The sequence below is a fragment of the Nematostella vectensis genome, chromosome 11 (genome assembly GCF_932526225.1).
Source record: "Nematostella vectensis chromosome 11, jaNemVect1.1, whole genome shotgun sequence".
Lineage (NCBI taxonomy): Eukaryota > Metazoa > Cnidaria > Anthozoa > Actiniaria > Edwardsiidae > Nematostella > Nematostella vectensis.
Window position 1 is genome coordinate 10,589,461 of NC_064044.1, and position 17,102 is coordinate 10,606,562.

General features: G+C 44.1%; 2 protein-coding genes across 2 annotated transcripts in view; both read left to right on the top strand.

The window, feature by feature from the left end:
• Nucleotides 1–13,395, top strand: part of LOC116616978 — a 24,931-nt gene extending 11,536 nt beyond the window's left edge. The window contains exons 6-11 of the mRNA XM_048734572.1: nucleotides 14–4,116; nucleotides 4,550–9,211; nucleotides 9,376–9,681; nucleotides 10,083–11,213; nucleotides 11,692–13,064; nucleotides 13,318–13,395. Coding sequence (XP_048590529.1) covers nucleotides 14–4,116; nucleotides 4,550–9,211; nucleotides 9,376–9,681; nucleotides 10,083–11,213; nucleotides 11,692–13,064; nucleotides 13,318–13,395 — 11,653 coding nt within the window. The remainder of the gene's footprint in view (nucleotides 1–13; nucleotides 4,117–4,549; nucleotides 9,212–9,375; nucleotides 9,682–10,082; nucleotides 11,214–11,691; nucleotides 13,065–13,317) is intronic.
• LOC5501396 overlaps nucleotides 13,066–17,102 on the top strand; it is a 32,381-nt gene continuing 28,344 nt past the window's right edge. The window contains exon 1 of the mRNA XM_048734317.1: nucleotides 13,066–17,080. Within this exon, the coding sequence (XP_048590274.1) occupies nucleotides 13,503–17,080 (3,578 nt within the window). The 5' untranslated portion in view covers nucleotides 13,066–13,502. The remainder of the gene's footprint in view (nucleotides 17,081–17,102) is intronic.

Below are 17,102 nucleotides of genomic sequence, written 5' to 3' on the forward strand. Positions count from 1 at the left end.
CAACTTCTGCTACGTCTATCGTTGCTGGCTTCACTATCCCAACACCAGTAATCAAAGTCGTTCGCCTGTGCAGTCATGGGCTCATTCACGAAGGTGTAACCCTCAGAGGGGGGTTCTCAGCTGGAAAGTTCATCGCTCAGGGCCATGTTGGCAGTATGCAGATTTGCATCAAACTGTGCTGTAGACGACCTAAATGCGACCTGGCCTTCGTGGTTCGTGATGTTTGCTATTCCGTAACGTGCTTCAACTCAACTGCCTGCCATACTGTGAAAGCTCATAAGGCGTCAGAGTTCCATCCCCAAGTGGCGTTCATATTCAGGGGCCTTAAGCCTGGGAATGATCTTGATATTGGAAGCCATAAGACACTTAAAGATAAGCTACGCAAGGACTTGAAGTATGTGCCACAGGAACAACAGGCACAGACAACGTCTGCAATTTCTGAGAAAACTGGTGATGCTTTAATTAAGGAGACATATGCCCCAACGAATCGAATCTGGCACGGAAAGAGTGCATCGGAGATCAATCTGTCACAATCAGGTCACAATACTCGTCAAAATATGTATATACCATCACAAAATATGGGCAGTCAAAAGCCTGGTATTCCTGGAACTGGTACGAGGCACAAACCTACAAATTTGGTCACTAGTTCTAAAATCTCCGGACCTCAAGGAACTCGTAACGTATATGGCAAAGATGTGTCATCCTCTAATACAAGTCCATCAACTGCTAGATCTATAATTCCTAGACTTCCAGGAAGGTGTCCTCATTCGGAAATCCAGGAAGGAGTTGGTCTGCTTAGAGGACTACAAACAGGTGATTATAGCTACTTCGGTGAAAGTAAGAACATGACGAAGTGTGTCGAATACTGCTGCAGTACCGAGGCTTGTGATATCGCCTTCATACTTGATGCGTCTTGTTATGGAGTGGAGTGCTTTAGTGAAGCTGTGTGCAAGACATTGCCATATAAACAGAAGAGATATAGTACTCAAGCAGTGTTTATCACGAGACGTTATAACAAGGCATACAGTATAGACGATGGAAAAAAAGATGCTTCTAGTGTAAAGGAACCCAGCCATAAGAACAAAGAGAAAGCTGCCTTGGATGAAAAGGAATCCATTCATGGCAGTGTAGAGAAAGATGGTGTTGGTAAAGCCGATTCAAGTCCGAACAAGTCGGAAAAGGTTGGGCCAAGTACAAAGGGATCTAGTCGTTTCCATAGCCATAAAAACAAGGGTCGAGGAAAGGGTGAATCTTCTGTGCACAATGAGGAAAGAGGTAATTCTTCTCAAATTCTACCCCCTACACAAAACAAAGGGGCTGGTCAAAGCCGATCCAAACCTTTGCAGCAGTCAGTAAGTACTGTAAAAGGGATGAAGGTCCAGGAGACATTTGAAGAGAGACCTCCTGGTCTAGATGAGACCGAGGAGATCGCACTGAAGCGCAAACCAAGTATTGATGTACAGAAGACTGCGCACATTATTGAGAAAGCGATCATCAAACATGATGCTACTACTGAAGAACTAGAGAAAATCGATAAACTTCTCCGTGGGAAAATAGAACAGCTGATCAAAGAGCACACAAAGAAGAAATATGATGTCAAACCCAATGTGGAACATTCTAAGGGTGATAACATCAAACATATCGAAGAGTCTCGCAGGCAGACCAAACATCGCTTTACTAGTAGTCACTCCTCATCACGCCATGCAGTTAAGCCTCTGTCCCGCAACACATCTAGTGAATCGTCCTTGTATTACGAAAGTTCACAACATCTGGACCAAGCAGTATCAATGGAGCAGTTGTCACGCGATGTCACGCTGTCTACATCTGCGTCACGCCTTAGCGAAGCACCAGAATACAGTCCTACAGGTAGTTTATCAAAGAGCCCAACAGCAAGTTACTATTTACCAACAGCACAATCTCCCAGTGAAGGTATCGTGGCGATAACTGCCTCAGCTCAACCAACATCATCTGAAATGGATAATTCATTATCAGTGTCAACGTCTAGATCACCTGCGATGCATAAATCGAGCTTGCACAATCATCACAGCTCAGCAACGAAGCCGAAGCTTACAATCCCAACAAAGAGTAGGGTAAAAACCAATCACAGACCACCATCAAAGGGCACGCAAATTTCTAATAAACACAAGCCAAGCTCAAAGAGTACGTACTTTCTATATAAACCTTCAACCTCGTCCACAAGGAAGGGATCATTTGCGGCAAAGGTGAAGAGCCCGTTCGGCCACAAAATATTTAAGCAAATCTCAACAACTGCATCTACGACAAATAAAACACTAACCACTTATAAGCCAAACCCTATCACTAACACATCAACATTCAAATACAAGCCGTCTGTTTCAACCAGGAAAATTGGCTATTCAATACCAGACTCGGGAGTGAGTCAATACAGCGCAACATTAAGACGCATAACATCAAGGAAAAAGGGGAAGCAGACATCTCAACCGACGTCACCCAAGAAGAATCCGTTTAAGATTACTCGCAAGCCGTCAACATCACCCATTAAAACTGATAACAGGGGAGCAAACTCCCAAGGGCACGCAAGTCCGACTCTAGCCGAGACGACGGTTTCAGAAGTGGATGTCGTTCTCCATAATAAGGCACAAGCTTTGAGCACTGAAGAGACCTTTGATTTCTCCTCAGGAGACAATACTAATCTTGACGCCTCCGGGGCCCCTGAAGCGCAGTTCCAAGAACACCAATTCCCTGAAAAGACTAGACCCGGTACAAGTGTTAAAGGAATTCAGTATCCAGGTATAGATAACCAGAGGACCAAGCCACAGGATACTGGTCAGGAAAATTCAAAAAGCTTGTCGACAGACAAGAGTTTCATTGGAAACAAGACTTCAGGTCAGCCCTCCAAAGTGTCTGAGCCAACAGAGAAGAGCTCTGTGACTGTTAAAGTTTTCACAGACGTCGATGACTATGAAGATCTTGAGACGAATGGGGCACCTGAGGATCTTGACGATGAAGACATTGGCAGTGGAAGTGGCGAGGAGGACTCTAAACCATGCGCAGCTTACAGCGTCTACAGTAATGCTACACTCAAAGGCGGAATTTCCGCTGGCAAGTTCGAGTTTGTCGGACAAGTAGATACCCCTGATGACTGCCTTGTACAGTGTTGTGAAGAGAAAGACTGCGACTTGGCGTTTCTGGTCTCTGATAGGTGCTTTGTAGTCACGTGTCTGGTTAACGAGTTATGTAAGCCAATCCCTGCCACGAACACGGCTGGGTATCGGCCGAAGATTTTCTACATGCCGAGGTTTGCTTTGAAACTGCCTGTTGATATGCTGCAGTGGACCGATTTACAAGGTAATAATTCCGTCGGTAAAATAAGGACAGGAATGGAAACCCCGCCAACCGTAGAAGAGGGAATTTTACATGCTCTAACAGACAATGTTTCTAAACTTGTTGATCAAAAGAACAGAGCCTCGATAAACCAACTTATTGGATATGCGAACAGTGATGACGATGGGCCATCAGCTGGACCTAGCGTTACCCCCGTATCCAAGGTCACCGTTCGAATTGAGACTCAAAAAAAGCAGGCACATACGTATGGTTCTAAAAAGAAGGCGGATGTTAAGCTTCACGTGCAGAGCCAAAAGGGACTCAGTAAAAAGACAGAGAAATCAAAAGAAAAAAGTGCCCACCAGAACGGAACTTTGCATGGTGAAGAATATCGTCCAGATATATCTGACAACACAATTGAGACAGTAAGACTTGAAACAGCCCTTAACAATCATACGCCTATAAGTGAGGGAAATATAACCGCCCTGGCCGATTTACCTGAACGCGAGAATGGTACCAACGCAACGTGCGTCTTCTCTACGGTGATGCGTAATGTCACCCTACGAGGGGGGAGAAGAGCGGGAAATTTTATCTTTGTGACAGAGACAAAAGACTCTAAAATGTGCGAGATGGCTTGTTGTGCACGTGCCGAATGCGACGTTGCGCTCTTGTTAAACAGCTTTTGCTTTATGGTGGAGTGTAAGTCACGCCGTCTGTGTGCGCCCGTTAAAGTGGTTGTACCGGGATTCCAGTCTCAAGTGGTTTATAAGATTCGTGACGGGATCTCAGAATTGACACCTGATAAACCCAAAGGTGAGTTTAGATTGTCTTTTAAATACTAAAGGGCCGTCCTTTTAATTTTATTGGGGAGAGAATAGGGATGGGCTTTCCTATTCTTGCATTATTTTTAAAACAAACAAGCCTCACTACATGATAACAAATATCCTATAAGCCATCCCTCCCTAAAAATGCTCAACCCCTAAATATGATGACTTAGCTAAACTCAGCTAGTTGCATGCCTCGTTCACAGTGATTAAAGATATTTTTTCCTGTTGTGAATTTGGAGATTGGAGAGATCAGTTCCGAAAACATATATCCATACACAGACATCCTTTCAATTTCACGTTAAATGAAACAGGTGCTGTAATTCTTTTTCAAACTATCGTTGAAATATGTATGCAATGTGCATATCAATTATCATTTGGCCTTCGTAACATATCAGATTTTTTTTCCTTTCTTTTTGTAGCTCAAAAAAAAGTGCATGTGTCTGGTAAAAGCAATGGTTCAAGCACACAAAAAAACTTAACGAATACCACGAAACCTGTGGCTACTCCATCTCACGTGACTACCCCAAACGTCTCCATCCGGGTCATCTATGGCCCAACTGTTCACATACACACCATCAAACCCCTCACCGCACGCTCGCAAGTTTTCAGACAACCTGAGAGAAGTGATGCGCATGAAAACATGTCGAGTACTGCAAACAACGCTGTAGATATAAGCGGCCCTAAGCTTCGGAAGATAACAAAAGCGCCTCAACCAGGATGCCATCTCTCGAAGGTCTATCATAACGTGACTCTCCTTGGAGGCCATCACGCGGGACACTTCCAGTATCTGATGGAGACAAACAGCACAGACGAATGCACGAGGCGCTGCTGTAACCATAGCGACTGTGACGTCATGGTTATACTCGAGGAATCGTGTTTTCTCGTGACATGTGAAAGTCAACGGTCATGTGAGCCTATCCCTGTTAAGACCAGGAAATATAACCCGCGTGTTGTGTACAAATATGGGAATACTCTGCATATAGCTGAAAGCACATCTGTGACAGGACAACAAAGGGCCTACACACACCATACACTGAGGTTAACTGGTGGTGCCCCAGGAACGGGACAACAGGGGGCAACGGGGAATACCCCTAGAAAATCTGCAACCAAGTCTGGAATAGGACAAGAGGCAATTTCTCTCATAAAGGTCTCTGTGGACGCGGGTGCATCTTTGGGTACTAGTATAAAAAGTGAGTGGCTTAATGCGACAAACATTGATGCTAAAGGAAAGAATCATGGTCCATTTAAGATCAACACTGAAGGAACGGAGGTATCCAAGGGGTTTCCATTGTCCCAGCACATTGACAGCGCCGATTCAAGAAACAAAATTGATAAATTTTCGAGCACGACTTATAGTAGGAAGAAGGAATCATCAGGCAAAAGTGATGTAACAAGCAAAACCGTGACTGTTATATCACCAGTGGCCATGCCCGTAAGCGTCAAGAAACAGTCGAGCAGTCAGTTATTAGGCAGCGATCTGAACAAGGAATCTTGGAAGGAAGTCAACCCTGTCAGGGAAGCAGCTGTTAATAAAAACATCGCTGGTACTCCGATCTCTACTGGTGCAACATTCGAAAGTAGTAACGGTATCAATATCGCTTCAACCAGCAACGTCGTAAGCAGTACTTCCGCAGGTAGCAGCCCTCCCACCTCCGGTATCACAAGTAGCGCAGGTGTCAATATAAGCAGTACCATCACCCCAACCACCACCTTCACAAGCATTATCAAGAGTGAAAGCGGTATCCCATCCACATCTGTCGCTAGTATCAGTAGAAGCAGTATCAGCAGCAGTAGCACCATAAGCAGCAACACAAGTAGCACAACAAAGAGAAGCAGTACTCGCATCACAGCTATCACAAGTAGCGCACTCATCATCACCACAACCAAAGCCACGAATGGAGCCAGCAGCCCTGGCTTCAATAATACGATCGCAAGAAGCAACAGTAGCATTGCTTCACATAGCATCAATAGCACCAGTGGGGACGATTCAACGCTACAAGGCAATGATACTCTCATACGAAAGATTACTGTGAAAGTTGCTCCTAAACATTCTCCGGGTGTAAGCAACGCATCGGAAAAGAGAGAACGGATATCTGAAACCCCAAAAAGCAACCTCGAACTCGATATTGTTGCAAATAGGAGTTCTTCTCCCAACAAAGAATCGGAGTCACCTGCTGAAGCTACAATGGTACTCCTGAAGGACTCAGCAAACAAACATTTGCACAAAGATAACCTCAATGGGACACAGTCGGGCAGTTTTATACGGACAATCAAGGTGAACATTCAAGATAGTGTTCCACGGAATAAGAATAACACTTTTATTAACCGGAACATGAAACCTAAAAGGATTGAACAAGTGCCCCCATCGAAAAATCGTACAACGAAAAAGGGCAGTATCGGAAATAATGCATCAATTGCAGACAAAAGCATGACAAATGTTGATAAAGCTGTTATGTCAAAGGATGCCATTAAATCGCCTTCTATAGTGAAACCAACAGATTCTGAAGCAAGGGAGATTATTGTCTCTGCGCTAAACGATAGCAGACTGGAATATGAAGCAAGACCTCTTAGTCGCCAAAACGATACCTTAGGGCGTCCTGTAGAAAAGAATGCGATTACAAGCGACTTGATTGGTGAGAGGGTTACAAGCTCGCCAGAAAAGAAGAAGGAAGATTCTGCAGTGTTAGAACCTAACTCGTCGTTCGACGTCCGTTCAAGCATTAGTGAAAGTAGTCCAGACACTGTGCTACCGAGTACAACAGTACATCTTGTGTCGAAGGGCCATGTCTTTAACGTGCAGACGCAACAAACCTCGGAATCTATTAGCAAGCCATTAAAGGACATGAGGATTGTATCCAAAGCCTTATTGACAACGCTACCAAAGCTTAGGTCAGTTCTTGAAAGCACTGGACATCCGGAGCTCTCCCCAACTCGTTCTTCAGAAGTCCCTATCAGCTCTGAGTTCAAGAAAGGCATGGATGTAGTTCCTTCAAGGTCTTCACCATCATCTTCTTTCGCTACGGGATTTTCATCAGCAGTGTATTCTGTAATGTCATCAGTTACTTCAAAAGTCTTACCGAGCCCTGTGTCCCCTTTGTCGAAGAAAAACCTTATACGGAAAGTTAAGGTTCTGATATATGACGATACTCATTCTTCCATGACACCATCAGTATCACCAAGCCCTTTTACATTGACGGCAAGTTCTTCAGAAAGCTCCTCGATAATTTTACCTACCCCTGTCTTACCCGTGAAAAAGAAGAACGATATTCGGAAAATTAAGATCCTCATAGACGATGATTCTTATCATTTGGATAGATCGTCCATGGTCGAAAACGTAGAGAAGTCAGTTTCACCTATTTCAGTGACTGCAAGTCCCTTAGAAGCCAAATCGAGAATCTTATCGAACCCCGTGCTACCACTGACAAAGAAAAATATCAAAATAAATACTGATCGACCCAGCGCCAAAAACTTTATTTTACCTTCGTCTAGCAGGGGAATGACACAACTCACCTCTCCGTCAAACTCAGACCTTTCCGTCGTTACCTCAGCGTCTATATCAGTCCCTTCAGGGTCGTCACCATTGTCAACAAGTTATGCCATGGTAGCTTCAGGCCCATCACACTTCGTGTCAATCGAGAAAGCCATAGATAAAGTGAATATTTTACTCTCTGAAGACACATCTTTAAGAAAGCCTCGTGTTTTGACATCATCTGGACTAGTCAAATCGGTCCATGACGGGAGCTGGTTGCGGAATACCATTCTTTCAAGTCCACGTTCCAGTTTATCAAGCTCTTTGACACAAAGCGTTTTAAACGGAACTGTCATAGAAAAGGTGAAGATCGTGTTCAGAGATGATGAACAACACAGTGGTGATCAAGACATCCCATCTTCCTATGAGAAAGTCATGCAGTCCATCCATTCTACTACAAGTATTTCAAGAGCGCAATCCAGTCATCCCCGCCACATCAAGTCGACAACGGGTATCAAAGAAGGCATCTTCAGTGCTCATACATCCCAAGTTACCATGCCGCGTGATAGCAATAATTCTCAACCTTCAGGCGAACATCACACCTCGCTCAATCACTTGAAAGATGTAATGCAGATAGGTTCGTCTGTCCAAGCGACCTCTCAAGCTAGTTATATACGGTCTACAATCGCACCTCGTATCGTCGATCATGATGTTGGTTATTTAACTAAAGCTAGGGCTATAGGTCGAGTTATTGACCACGATCAAGCCAATCCGGGGCTCAATAAGGGGGGACATTATCAAGAAGGTTCGTCCACCAATGAGCTTGAATCCGACCAGCAAAGTTCTGGGTCTGGTAGCCTTGAATCAACTGCGAGTGGAGATATGGATGAACCAGTTTGGCCTGTGATAGCACATCAACACAAACACAACATCACTTTGAGTGGCAATAAGACTGGCCACGGGTCAGAACCAAGTGTAACTGCACGAATGGAGATCCATTTGCCCAGCGAGGACATCTATGGTAAGGGACAGGGTGTAAGTGCTGGTCTGCTATCAAACGACACTCATTCGGCTGTGAGTAAGCAGAGCAGTAATGCCCTCCACCTTCCTTCGATATTGACCGATCACTTTACCGAGGAGAAAACACTAGTTCCAGCAAAGGATATTCCTAAAGAAGGCATTGAACCAGAAGGTATCAAAGTGAAGATCGAAATAGAGAAACAAAAGAAGCACTCTAAAGTTGTTGATAACAAGCATGAACCCCAGAATAGCTCTCACCTCGCCGCAAAATCGGATGCCCGTAAAGATCAAGAAGGCAATATGCCAGACGCTGTCACTGTGAAGGTTGAACTAAAGAAGCCATTCAAGCAGTCTGAAGTGGTGAAGAACACGAAAAAACATCAAAACAGCTTTCCTTTCGTTGCTGCTACCACATCAGGTGCAGCACATTGGAAAACGTCTGTTGAGCTGGTAAATTCTCCTGCATTGGGAACTTCTATCTATGAACGGAACGACGTAGGATCTAATGGATATCATGAAGCGTCTGACATAACCCCTCGAAATAAAACAGGAATCGCAGAACGTTTTCCATCTTCCTCCATGAAAAGTTCAGGTAAGTGTTTTATACTGTTCTAACACGTGATTATGTTTCATGAAGTATTTAACAGTCATTCCTCAAGCTCGAATTAGCTTTGACAGAGAGATGTTCTTGACCATGAGCTGACTAGGGTGAAGGACCTGAAAGCTTGAATTGCAACTTCGGTTTTCTATTTTCAGGTATGGGAGATAGTCGGCACATCTCCACGACATGTAGTACATCGAGCGTGTTTTTCAATGTCACTCTTCGTGGAGGTCATCGCGCCGGACATTTCACGTACCTAGCGGAGACCAACGACATCGCTGAATGTACACGTCATTGCTGCAACCATGGTGATTGTGACGTCATGGTGTTGCTTGAGGAGTCTTGCTTCATGGTCAAGTGTGATAGTCGGGTGCTGTGCGAACCAGTTCCTGCAAGGGCGACCGAGTACAATCCGCGACTAGTCTTCAGATATGGAAAGAATCGCACAATTATTAAAGCAGGTAAGCGAGAAAGTCAATTTTTTACAAATTGACCAATGCGACAGCTTGCAGTCAATGTCATTTTTTTTTAAAGATATACAATTAAGGAAATGCCGAGGCCGGAGGCTTATATGGCTTGATCAGCAAAGCATAATGATAAACCTAACCTAACCCTAACCCTAACCCTAACCCTAACCATAAATGATAAGTAAAAAAGTACGTTAGTATTTAAAGATAAAACAAAATTTTTGAAGCTTTAAACAAAGAGAACAATCTTGTAGTTAGTAAATAATGACTAAACATGGCTGCCGAGGAAGTCAAGGTACAAACAAGGATGGTTTGTCTTTAGTTTTAAAATATAAATCCCTTCCTTTGAATTAACTTATTTGATAAGAAAACGGTTTTATGTTTTTGTTTTTCAGTTACCAGTACATCTCAACACACCCACAGTGATGTGAAATCGACGTCTGTACAGGAAAAAACAATAAAAATAAAAGTCACATTCGACGCGAACAATGAAAGCGAAAAGAATTCCAAGGCTTCAGAAGATCTAGATTCCGTACTTGGAAACTCGGCCATAGACAGTTCAACTTATCCAGCAGAATCTGTCACTTCCGGTGCAGTATTTAAAGCTCCCAATACAGAATCCAACACTTCCGGTGCAGTATTTAAGGCTCCAAGAACAGAATCCAACTCTTCCGGCGCCGAAACCAGCGCTTCTGGTACAAAATCTCCCGCTTCCGATACGGAATCCAACGCTCTTGATATAGAGCCTGAGATTTCCGGTATACACTCGGATGCTTACGGTAAAGACCCTTCCGGTTCAGAATCTCGCGCAGGATCAAGCGGTGATACCATGTCGAGTGATGATGAGTCTTCGGGTACTAATGAAGATGACGAAGATTCCAATATCTACTTGGGAGCAAGGAAACTACGAAATGACTCTCATAAGAACTCTCACTCCGAAGGAACGCAAGGAAATCATTTTACCGTTAAGGTTCAATTAAGCCCCGAGACCCGAAACAAACTTATTAACAACCATTGGAAACCTCTAAATCACCAAAAAAAGGATGGAAATGTAAATGTTCGTGGAAATAAGGGGGAGATTTATAAAAACAAAGACTTGAAATCAAAAAGAAAACTTTCACCAAAGCAGCAATCCAAGAGACGCGTGAGACCACCATTACGTACCCTTATTAAACAACAAAAGACACTTCCAGCGATTAAACACCAGACTAGCCCAGGAAAAAAAGGCAAAGCTGTGGAGAAGGCCCCTGATACCCCAAGATGTGAGTTTGGCGACGTCCTTAGTAACGTAACGTTACGCGGAGGCCGTCACGCGGGCGAGTTCCATTTGTTGCGTGACACCAATGATACGGATGAGTGCATGAAGGAATGTTGCTTGCGTGACGAATGTGACGTTGCTGTGATGGTCTCAGACTATTGCTTTATGGCGGATTGCGTGAGTGATTCCCTGTGCGAGGCGGTGCTCGCGCGAAGAACCGAATTCAACTCCCGGCTAATCTACAAAAGAAGAAAGAATCATAAGAAAGGTAAATGCAGTTAAAATTCCGCGTTAATTTTAACCCGTGCTGATACTGCCTGACGCACTATTCAATAAGAGCTGTTCTAGGTTATTTACAAACTACAATCCTGGATAAAACCTGTTTATTTTCGCGCGTAAAAAAATTCAAAATTCCACACGTGCTTATATCCCCTCCCCTCTCTGCTCTTGGATATTCAGGGTGTTCAACATTGTTTTGAGGGGGGAAGGGGGAAATATGAACTGAATTATGTACATTGATAGACTTATTCTATCAAAATTTGGGAAGTGTCTTAGGATCGTAGCTCTTACAAATAGCTGGATTTTGCTGTCTTTGTCAGAGAACACATGTGCAAAAGCGTAGCCACAGACACATTTTTTGTCATCTAGGAATTAACATTTACAGGGACACTTTTTGAATCTGCTTTTATCAAAACGCTAGACCTAATAACTGAATTAATAAGTAGGGGATTTTTGTCTTTTCTTAGAAATTAAAGATACCATTACAAGCGAGACCACACTTCCTGGAAACAGCCCAACTATCAGTACCCATGAACTTATGGAAGAACAACCGGACAGCAAAAAACCTCATTTCGCTCACCTCAAGCCTAACGCATCCCGACTTAGAATAAGCAACAAACAGGATATCGACCAAGAAGGGTCCCCGGATGAGGAAATGACATCAAACGACACAGTGCTGGTTTCCAATGAGACGGAGACTGATCTCTATGCTAACGAGACTGCGCCTCAATACGTGATTATGACTCAGCCGCTGTTATTCGCTAAGGAAGGAAACTCATCTCTGGCGTCTAAGTCTACGATAGCTGAGCAGGAGAGAGGTGCAGGCGAGCACAGCGAGGTATTGCTGAGAACGACACAAAAGGAAACAGTGTTATATTCTACGGATAGTGAGACGAGAGACTTGCAAACATCCTCAGTTAATATACAACCTCAGAAAACGGCAGAGGTTGTAGCCTCTGAGGGATTGGCGGCAAAGTCTACTGAAGATCAAGCGGGAATGCTTGTGTCTGAAACTGCTACAGCTTTATCAGCGAAAACCACCACATCAATAGCCAAGGAAACAATTTCAGCTCTAATGACGGTAACGGCTAGTGCAGAAGTAACATCAGAAATGATAAGCTCATCTATGGTACAAGCAAAAGCAGCGTCTTCAATAACAACGCCGTTGAAGACAACAGTTGTTGCAGTAACAGCGGCAGCAACGACAACAGCAGCTACAACAACAGCAGCTGCAGTAACAGCATCAACAGCTTCAATAGTAACTACAACAGCAACAGTAGCAGCAGCTACAACAACAGCAGAGAAAGCAACAACAACAACTGCAGCTATGGTAGAAGCTACAACAACAGCAGCTGCAGTAACAGCATCAACAGCTTCAGTAGTAACTACAACAGCAGAGAAAGCAACAACAACAACTGCTGCTATGGTAGAAGCTACAACAACAGCAGCTGCAGTAACAGCATCAACAGCTTCAGTAGTAACTACAACAGCAGAGAAAGCAACAACAACAACTGCTGCTATGGTAGAAGCTACAACAACAGAAGCTGCAGTAACAGCATCAACAGCTTCAGTAGTAACTACAACAGCAACAGTAGCAGCAGCTACAACAACAGCAGAGAAAGCAACAACAACAACTGCAGCTATGGTAGAAGCTACAACAACAGCAGCTGCAGTAACAGCATCAACAGCTTCAGTAGTAACTACAACAGCGACAGTAGCAGCAGCTACAACAACAGCAGAGAAAGCAACAACAACAACTGCAGCTATGGTAGAAGCTACAACAACAGCAGCTGCAGTAACAGCATCAACAACTTCAGCAGAAAAAACGACAACAGCAACAGTAGCATCATCAACAATTACAACACCAAGTTTATCAGCAATTTCTACAACAACAGCATCATCAGTTCAAGTGTCGGCAGCGACAAATTTCGAGTCATTCTCAGCCGCTATAATCTCGAATCTAACAGTTCAACATTTTTCAGCATCAGCCCAATCAGCAAGTGAACTCTTTAAGAAATCTTCTCTAGAGCTATCCATAATTGCTATAAAATCAACAAACTATGATAATGAAAATGGCGCTCATTTTTCGACAGAATTGCCAAAGATTACTGAAAATGTACCAACGGAAGCAAAAAGCGTCGGCGATGGCCAAGAAAGAGCTCGGTCTGTAGTTCCATCTTATCATACCCAGGAAAAACAGGGTACTGTTTTGCAATCTAGCCTATCAAAACTGCCTGCTCCTCTCTCGGATAGAATCAATACCTTGTCTGAATCGTCAATGGTTGTTGCAGGTGGAAGTACAGTTCAGAATAAAAAAGTGATGCCTTCGTTGGTCGTCTCGTTCTCTCAACAACATACGTCCGTCATCCCTAATGGCTCTTCTCTGAACAAGTTGACCCTTCCAGAAAGCCTGTCATTGCAGCCGAAATCTCAACCTCAGATTGATATTCTGACGATAGCAAAGAGATTATCTAATACAATGGCTCTTGAGAAACCTCCGACCTTTACCACTTCACCAATCTCTTCAATGCAAACCATTGAACCGAAAAGATCACAAAATAATCACCCAGAAACCAGCCACGAGAAAGGTGAAAATACGTCAAGCGTCACTTTAAGTGCCAGTTCATTTCCTGATTCGGTTTACTTGAAAAGTTTACCAGAGAAGGCTGACAGCATAGTGTCTGATCCGAAATTCTTCTCTGCTGTAGGAAAACTAAAAGACATGTTGGAAAATGAGAAATCGGGAACATCATTCGAACAAGTGCAAAGTATTATGGGAGACTTGCGAGGTCTCATGGGAACTGGCGTTTCTTCGTCTATCTCTGGGTCATCTCCTTATAGCTCGTTACCAACTACGGTTACACGCACCCGCGATGATGAGGCCCGCGGTATGGTGGCTCATCTGAAAAGGATTAGTGATCAACTAGACCACCTCTCGTCCATGCTTGAAAACCAACAGCAGAAGACCGACACGAATGGTAATACACAGCGCTCACATATCGAGGTACCAAGTGATCAAGTAGCGATTATTTCTCGTCAGATCAAGCTGCTGCGTCTGTTTAATGATAAACTGAACCAGTTAAAGAAGTTAGTCATGACGAAATGGTTACATAAGACAGTAAAGGACGCTCTGAAAAACTCGTTAAGACAAGAAGTTGTCGAGACTCTGGACTTCCCTAACGACAGCGCCAAGGCAACATTTAGTTCAACAACGGTAAATGGACCAACAGCGCGCATTAACCATCTAGTAAGCCAACATTCCGTATCAAAAGTGAAAATATATACGGTTTCTAGTGCTGGAGTGAGTCTCGATCATAACTCGGCTGACACCTTGGATGAAACATTTGATTCTGTACACGAAGAAGTTCCAGACACAAGATTTCTGAGTTATAAAGGAACATTCTCCATAATAGCAAGCACAAGTATTTCCGGGAGTAATTACATTAGTTCGGTACAACGAATTGGACCTACTTCAAGGACTATTAGTGCAGTGGTGGCCTCACATGCTTCACACCCTAATTCCACCATCTCTTCCCCTGGGCATTCGTCTATACGGAAACAAGATAATGGTGAGGTCTTCACCAGAGTGACATTCCGGAGTGGAATAGAAGCAGGGATTTTCACGGAGCAGGGAAAGGTCAAAGACATGGACCAATGTGTTGATTACTGCCAAAATAGAACCAACTGTCACGTTGCATTCATGGTAGAACGGTCCTGTTACTCCATTCAGTGTTATAGTCAGAAGACCTGTGAGATATTGCCGGTTAATACAAGTGAAGTTACCACTGAAGTAGTATACATGAAGGGCAGACTTGCGCAACTGCCATACGAGCTAAAAAATATCGCGCAAAGACAAGAGAACAGAACGATCGATCTACAGCAGTGTGTACGGAACATGACGGTTCATTTAAATGTTACGCTAAGGGACGGGATACGAGCGGGGAATTTTACTGACTTGGGTAAAGTGGAAAGCATGGAGACGTGCTTCCGGTCATGTTGTAACCGGAAGTCGTGCGATGCAGCGTTTATGGTATTGAAGAACTGTTTTATTATTGACTGTGTCAGCAAGGAAGCCTGTGCCGCGATACCATCAAGACTCGGTAGGATCAGTACTTCTCTTGTGTACTTCAACAAGACGTACGATGAAGCAATGGTTTCTGCAATTGGACCAAAGGTGAAACACCCGGCGTGCCCACTGGCGGCCGATATATTCTCCCAAGTGACATTCAATGGAGGAATACGCGCGGGTAACTTCACGGACCACGGAGAGGTGGAAACCTTTGATGACTGTCTTAAAAAGTGTTGCGATACTTCATACTGCGATGCTGCCTTTATGGTGGTTAAGAACTGTTACTCTGTCAAATGCGCCGCGAATAGGCGCAGGTGCTTACCGGTACCTTCACGCATTACCAAGTATAAGACTTCTATTGCTCTTCTGAAGAGAGGTGGCTTTGAGAAATGGGAACGCAGGCTAAACAAGATCACGCAGTGTTCCAGGAAGCCGGAGATCCTGACAGGTGTTACTTTCCGTGGTGGGATAAAGGCAGGGCATTTCAAAGACCAAGGTGCTGTGAGAAATATGGGCGATTGTGTCAACAAATGCTGTAGGAAACCGTCATGCGATATCGCATTTATGGTAGATGGAAATTGCTATTCCGTCAAGTGCGACAAAAACAAAAGTCTTTGCGAGCCAGAGTATGCTAAAACGACATCACACAACACTTCAATGGCGTTTATCAGGGTGAAGACCAACAAGCTTAAGCTCGGTTCACACGTGCAGTCGGTATTAAATAGAGACTGTGACGTGAGCTCCGTGCAGATGAATGTGAACCTGACCGGTGGATGGCAAGCGGGGAAGTTCATCAGGTATCCAGACGTCCACACTATTCACCGCTGCGCGCAGATCTGCTGCGGATACAAGGGCTGCGCTTCAGCTCTCATGCTTGGAGGTCGCTGCTACAACCTTATCTGCTTCAGCGAGGAGCAGTGCCACTTGCGCAAGTCTAGCGGCTCCTTTATGGTTCCCAAGTTTGTCCACGTTAGAGCCTCTCCTCTTGTTGTCCTTCCTGGTAATGGTCTCACAGTCCAGAGCACGAACAATTTCAATAGCAGCCTCGAGCAGTCGGCTGAGCCGTCGCTTGGGATTCTTCGGGACATCTCTCTGCTAATATCAGGGAATCGGAAGACATCGCACTCGGTAGACCAGGAAACCGAACAGTCATCGGATAAGAACGTGAATGACAAAGATGAAAGCGCTATGCAAAACCAAATTACTGCATTAGTACCCCACCTACTACCTACAACGGTTGCTTATGGTGTTCCAAGTAAGAAATCTTCAGCGTATGGCATAAAAGAGGTGACGGGTATTTCCATGAGTGTAGGGTCTAGTAAAACAGAGGCAGTAGCATCCAAAACCACACTCGGGATACATGACGAAGGCAATGCCAAAGCTAATGCTGTCATTCCTAAACCCTCACAAACCATCTCTTCAGTTCTATCGTTTTCAAGTGCGAATGTTGACACTTTAAAATCAAGCGACGTCTACGACGGTTCTAAGAAATATAAAACCATAAGCAGTGGTACTGCTGCTGTTAGTTTCTCGGGTTTTTTTCTTCAAAAAACTCAAAGCATCAAATCGGCCGGAACTGTACAACTAAAGACATCTTACAGCACGAGTGAAGTCAGTACATTGTTGAGTAAAATTTCACCACAGTTGAAATCTTTGGATTCTCAGCACTTTCATGAACCTGCCCTTGGGATCTTTAAGGGACTTGCACTGGTATCGCAATTAGAACAGGGAAACCCATTGAACGCGCATGCCTCTCTGAGAGCAATTCCTGTGTCCAAAGACATAGTTACGTTGTCGTCGGCAGAGAAA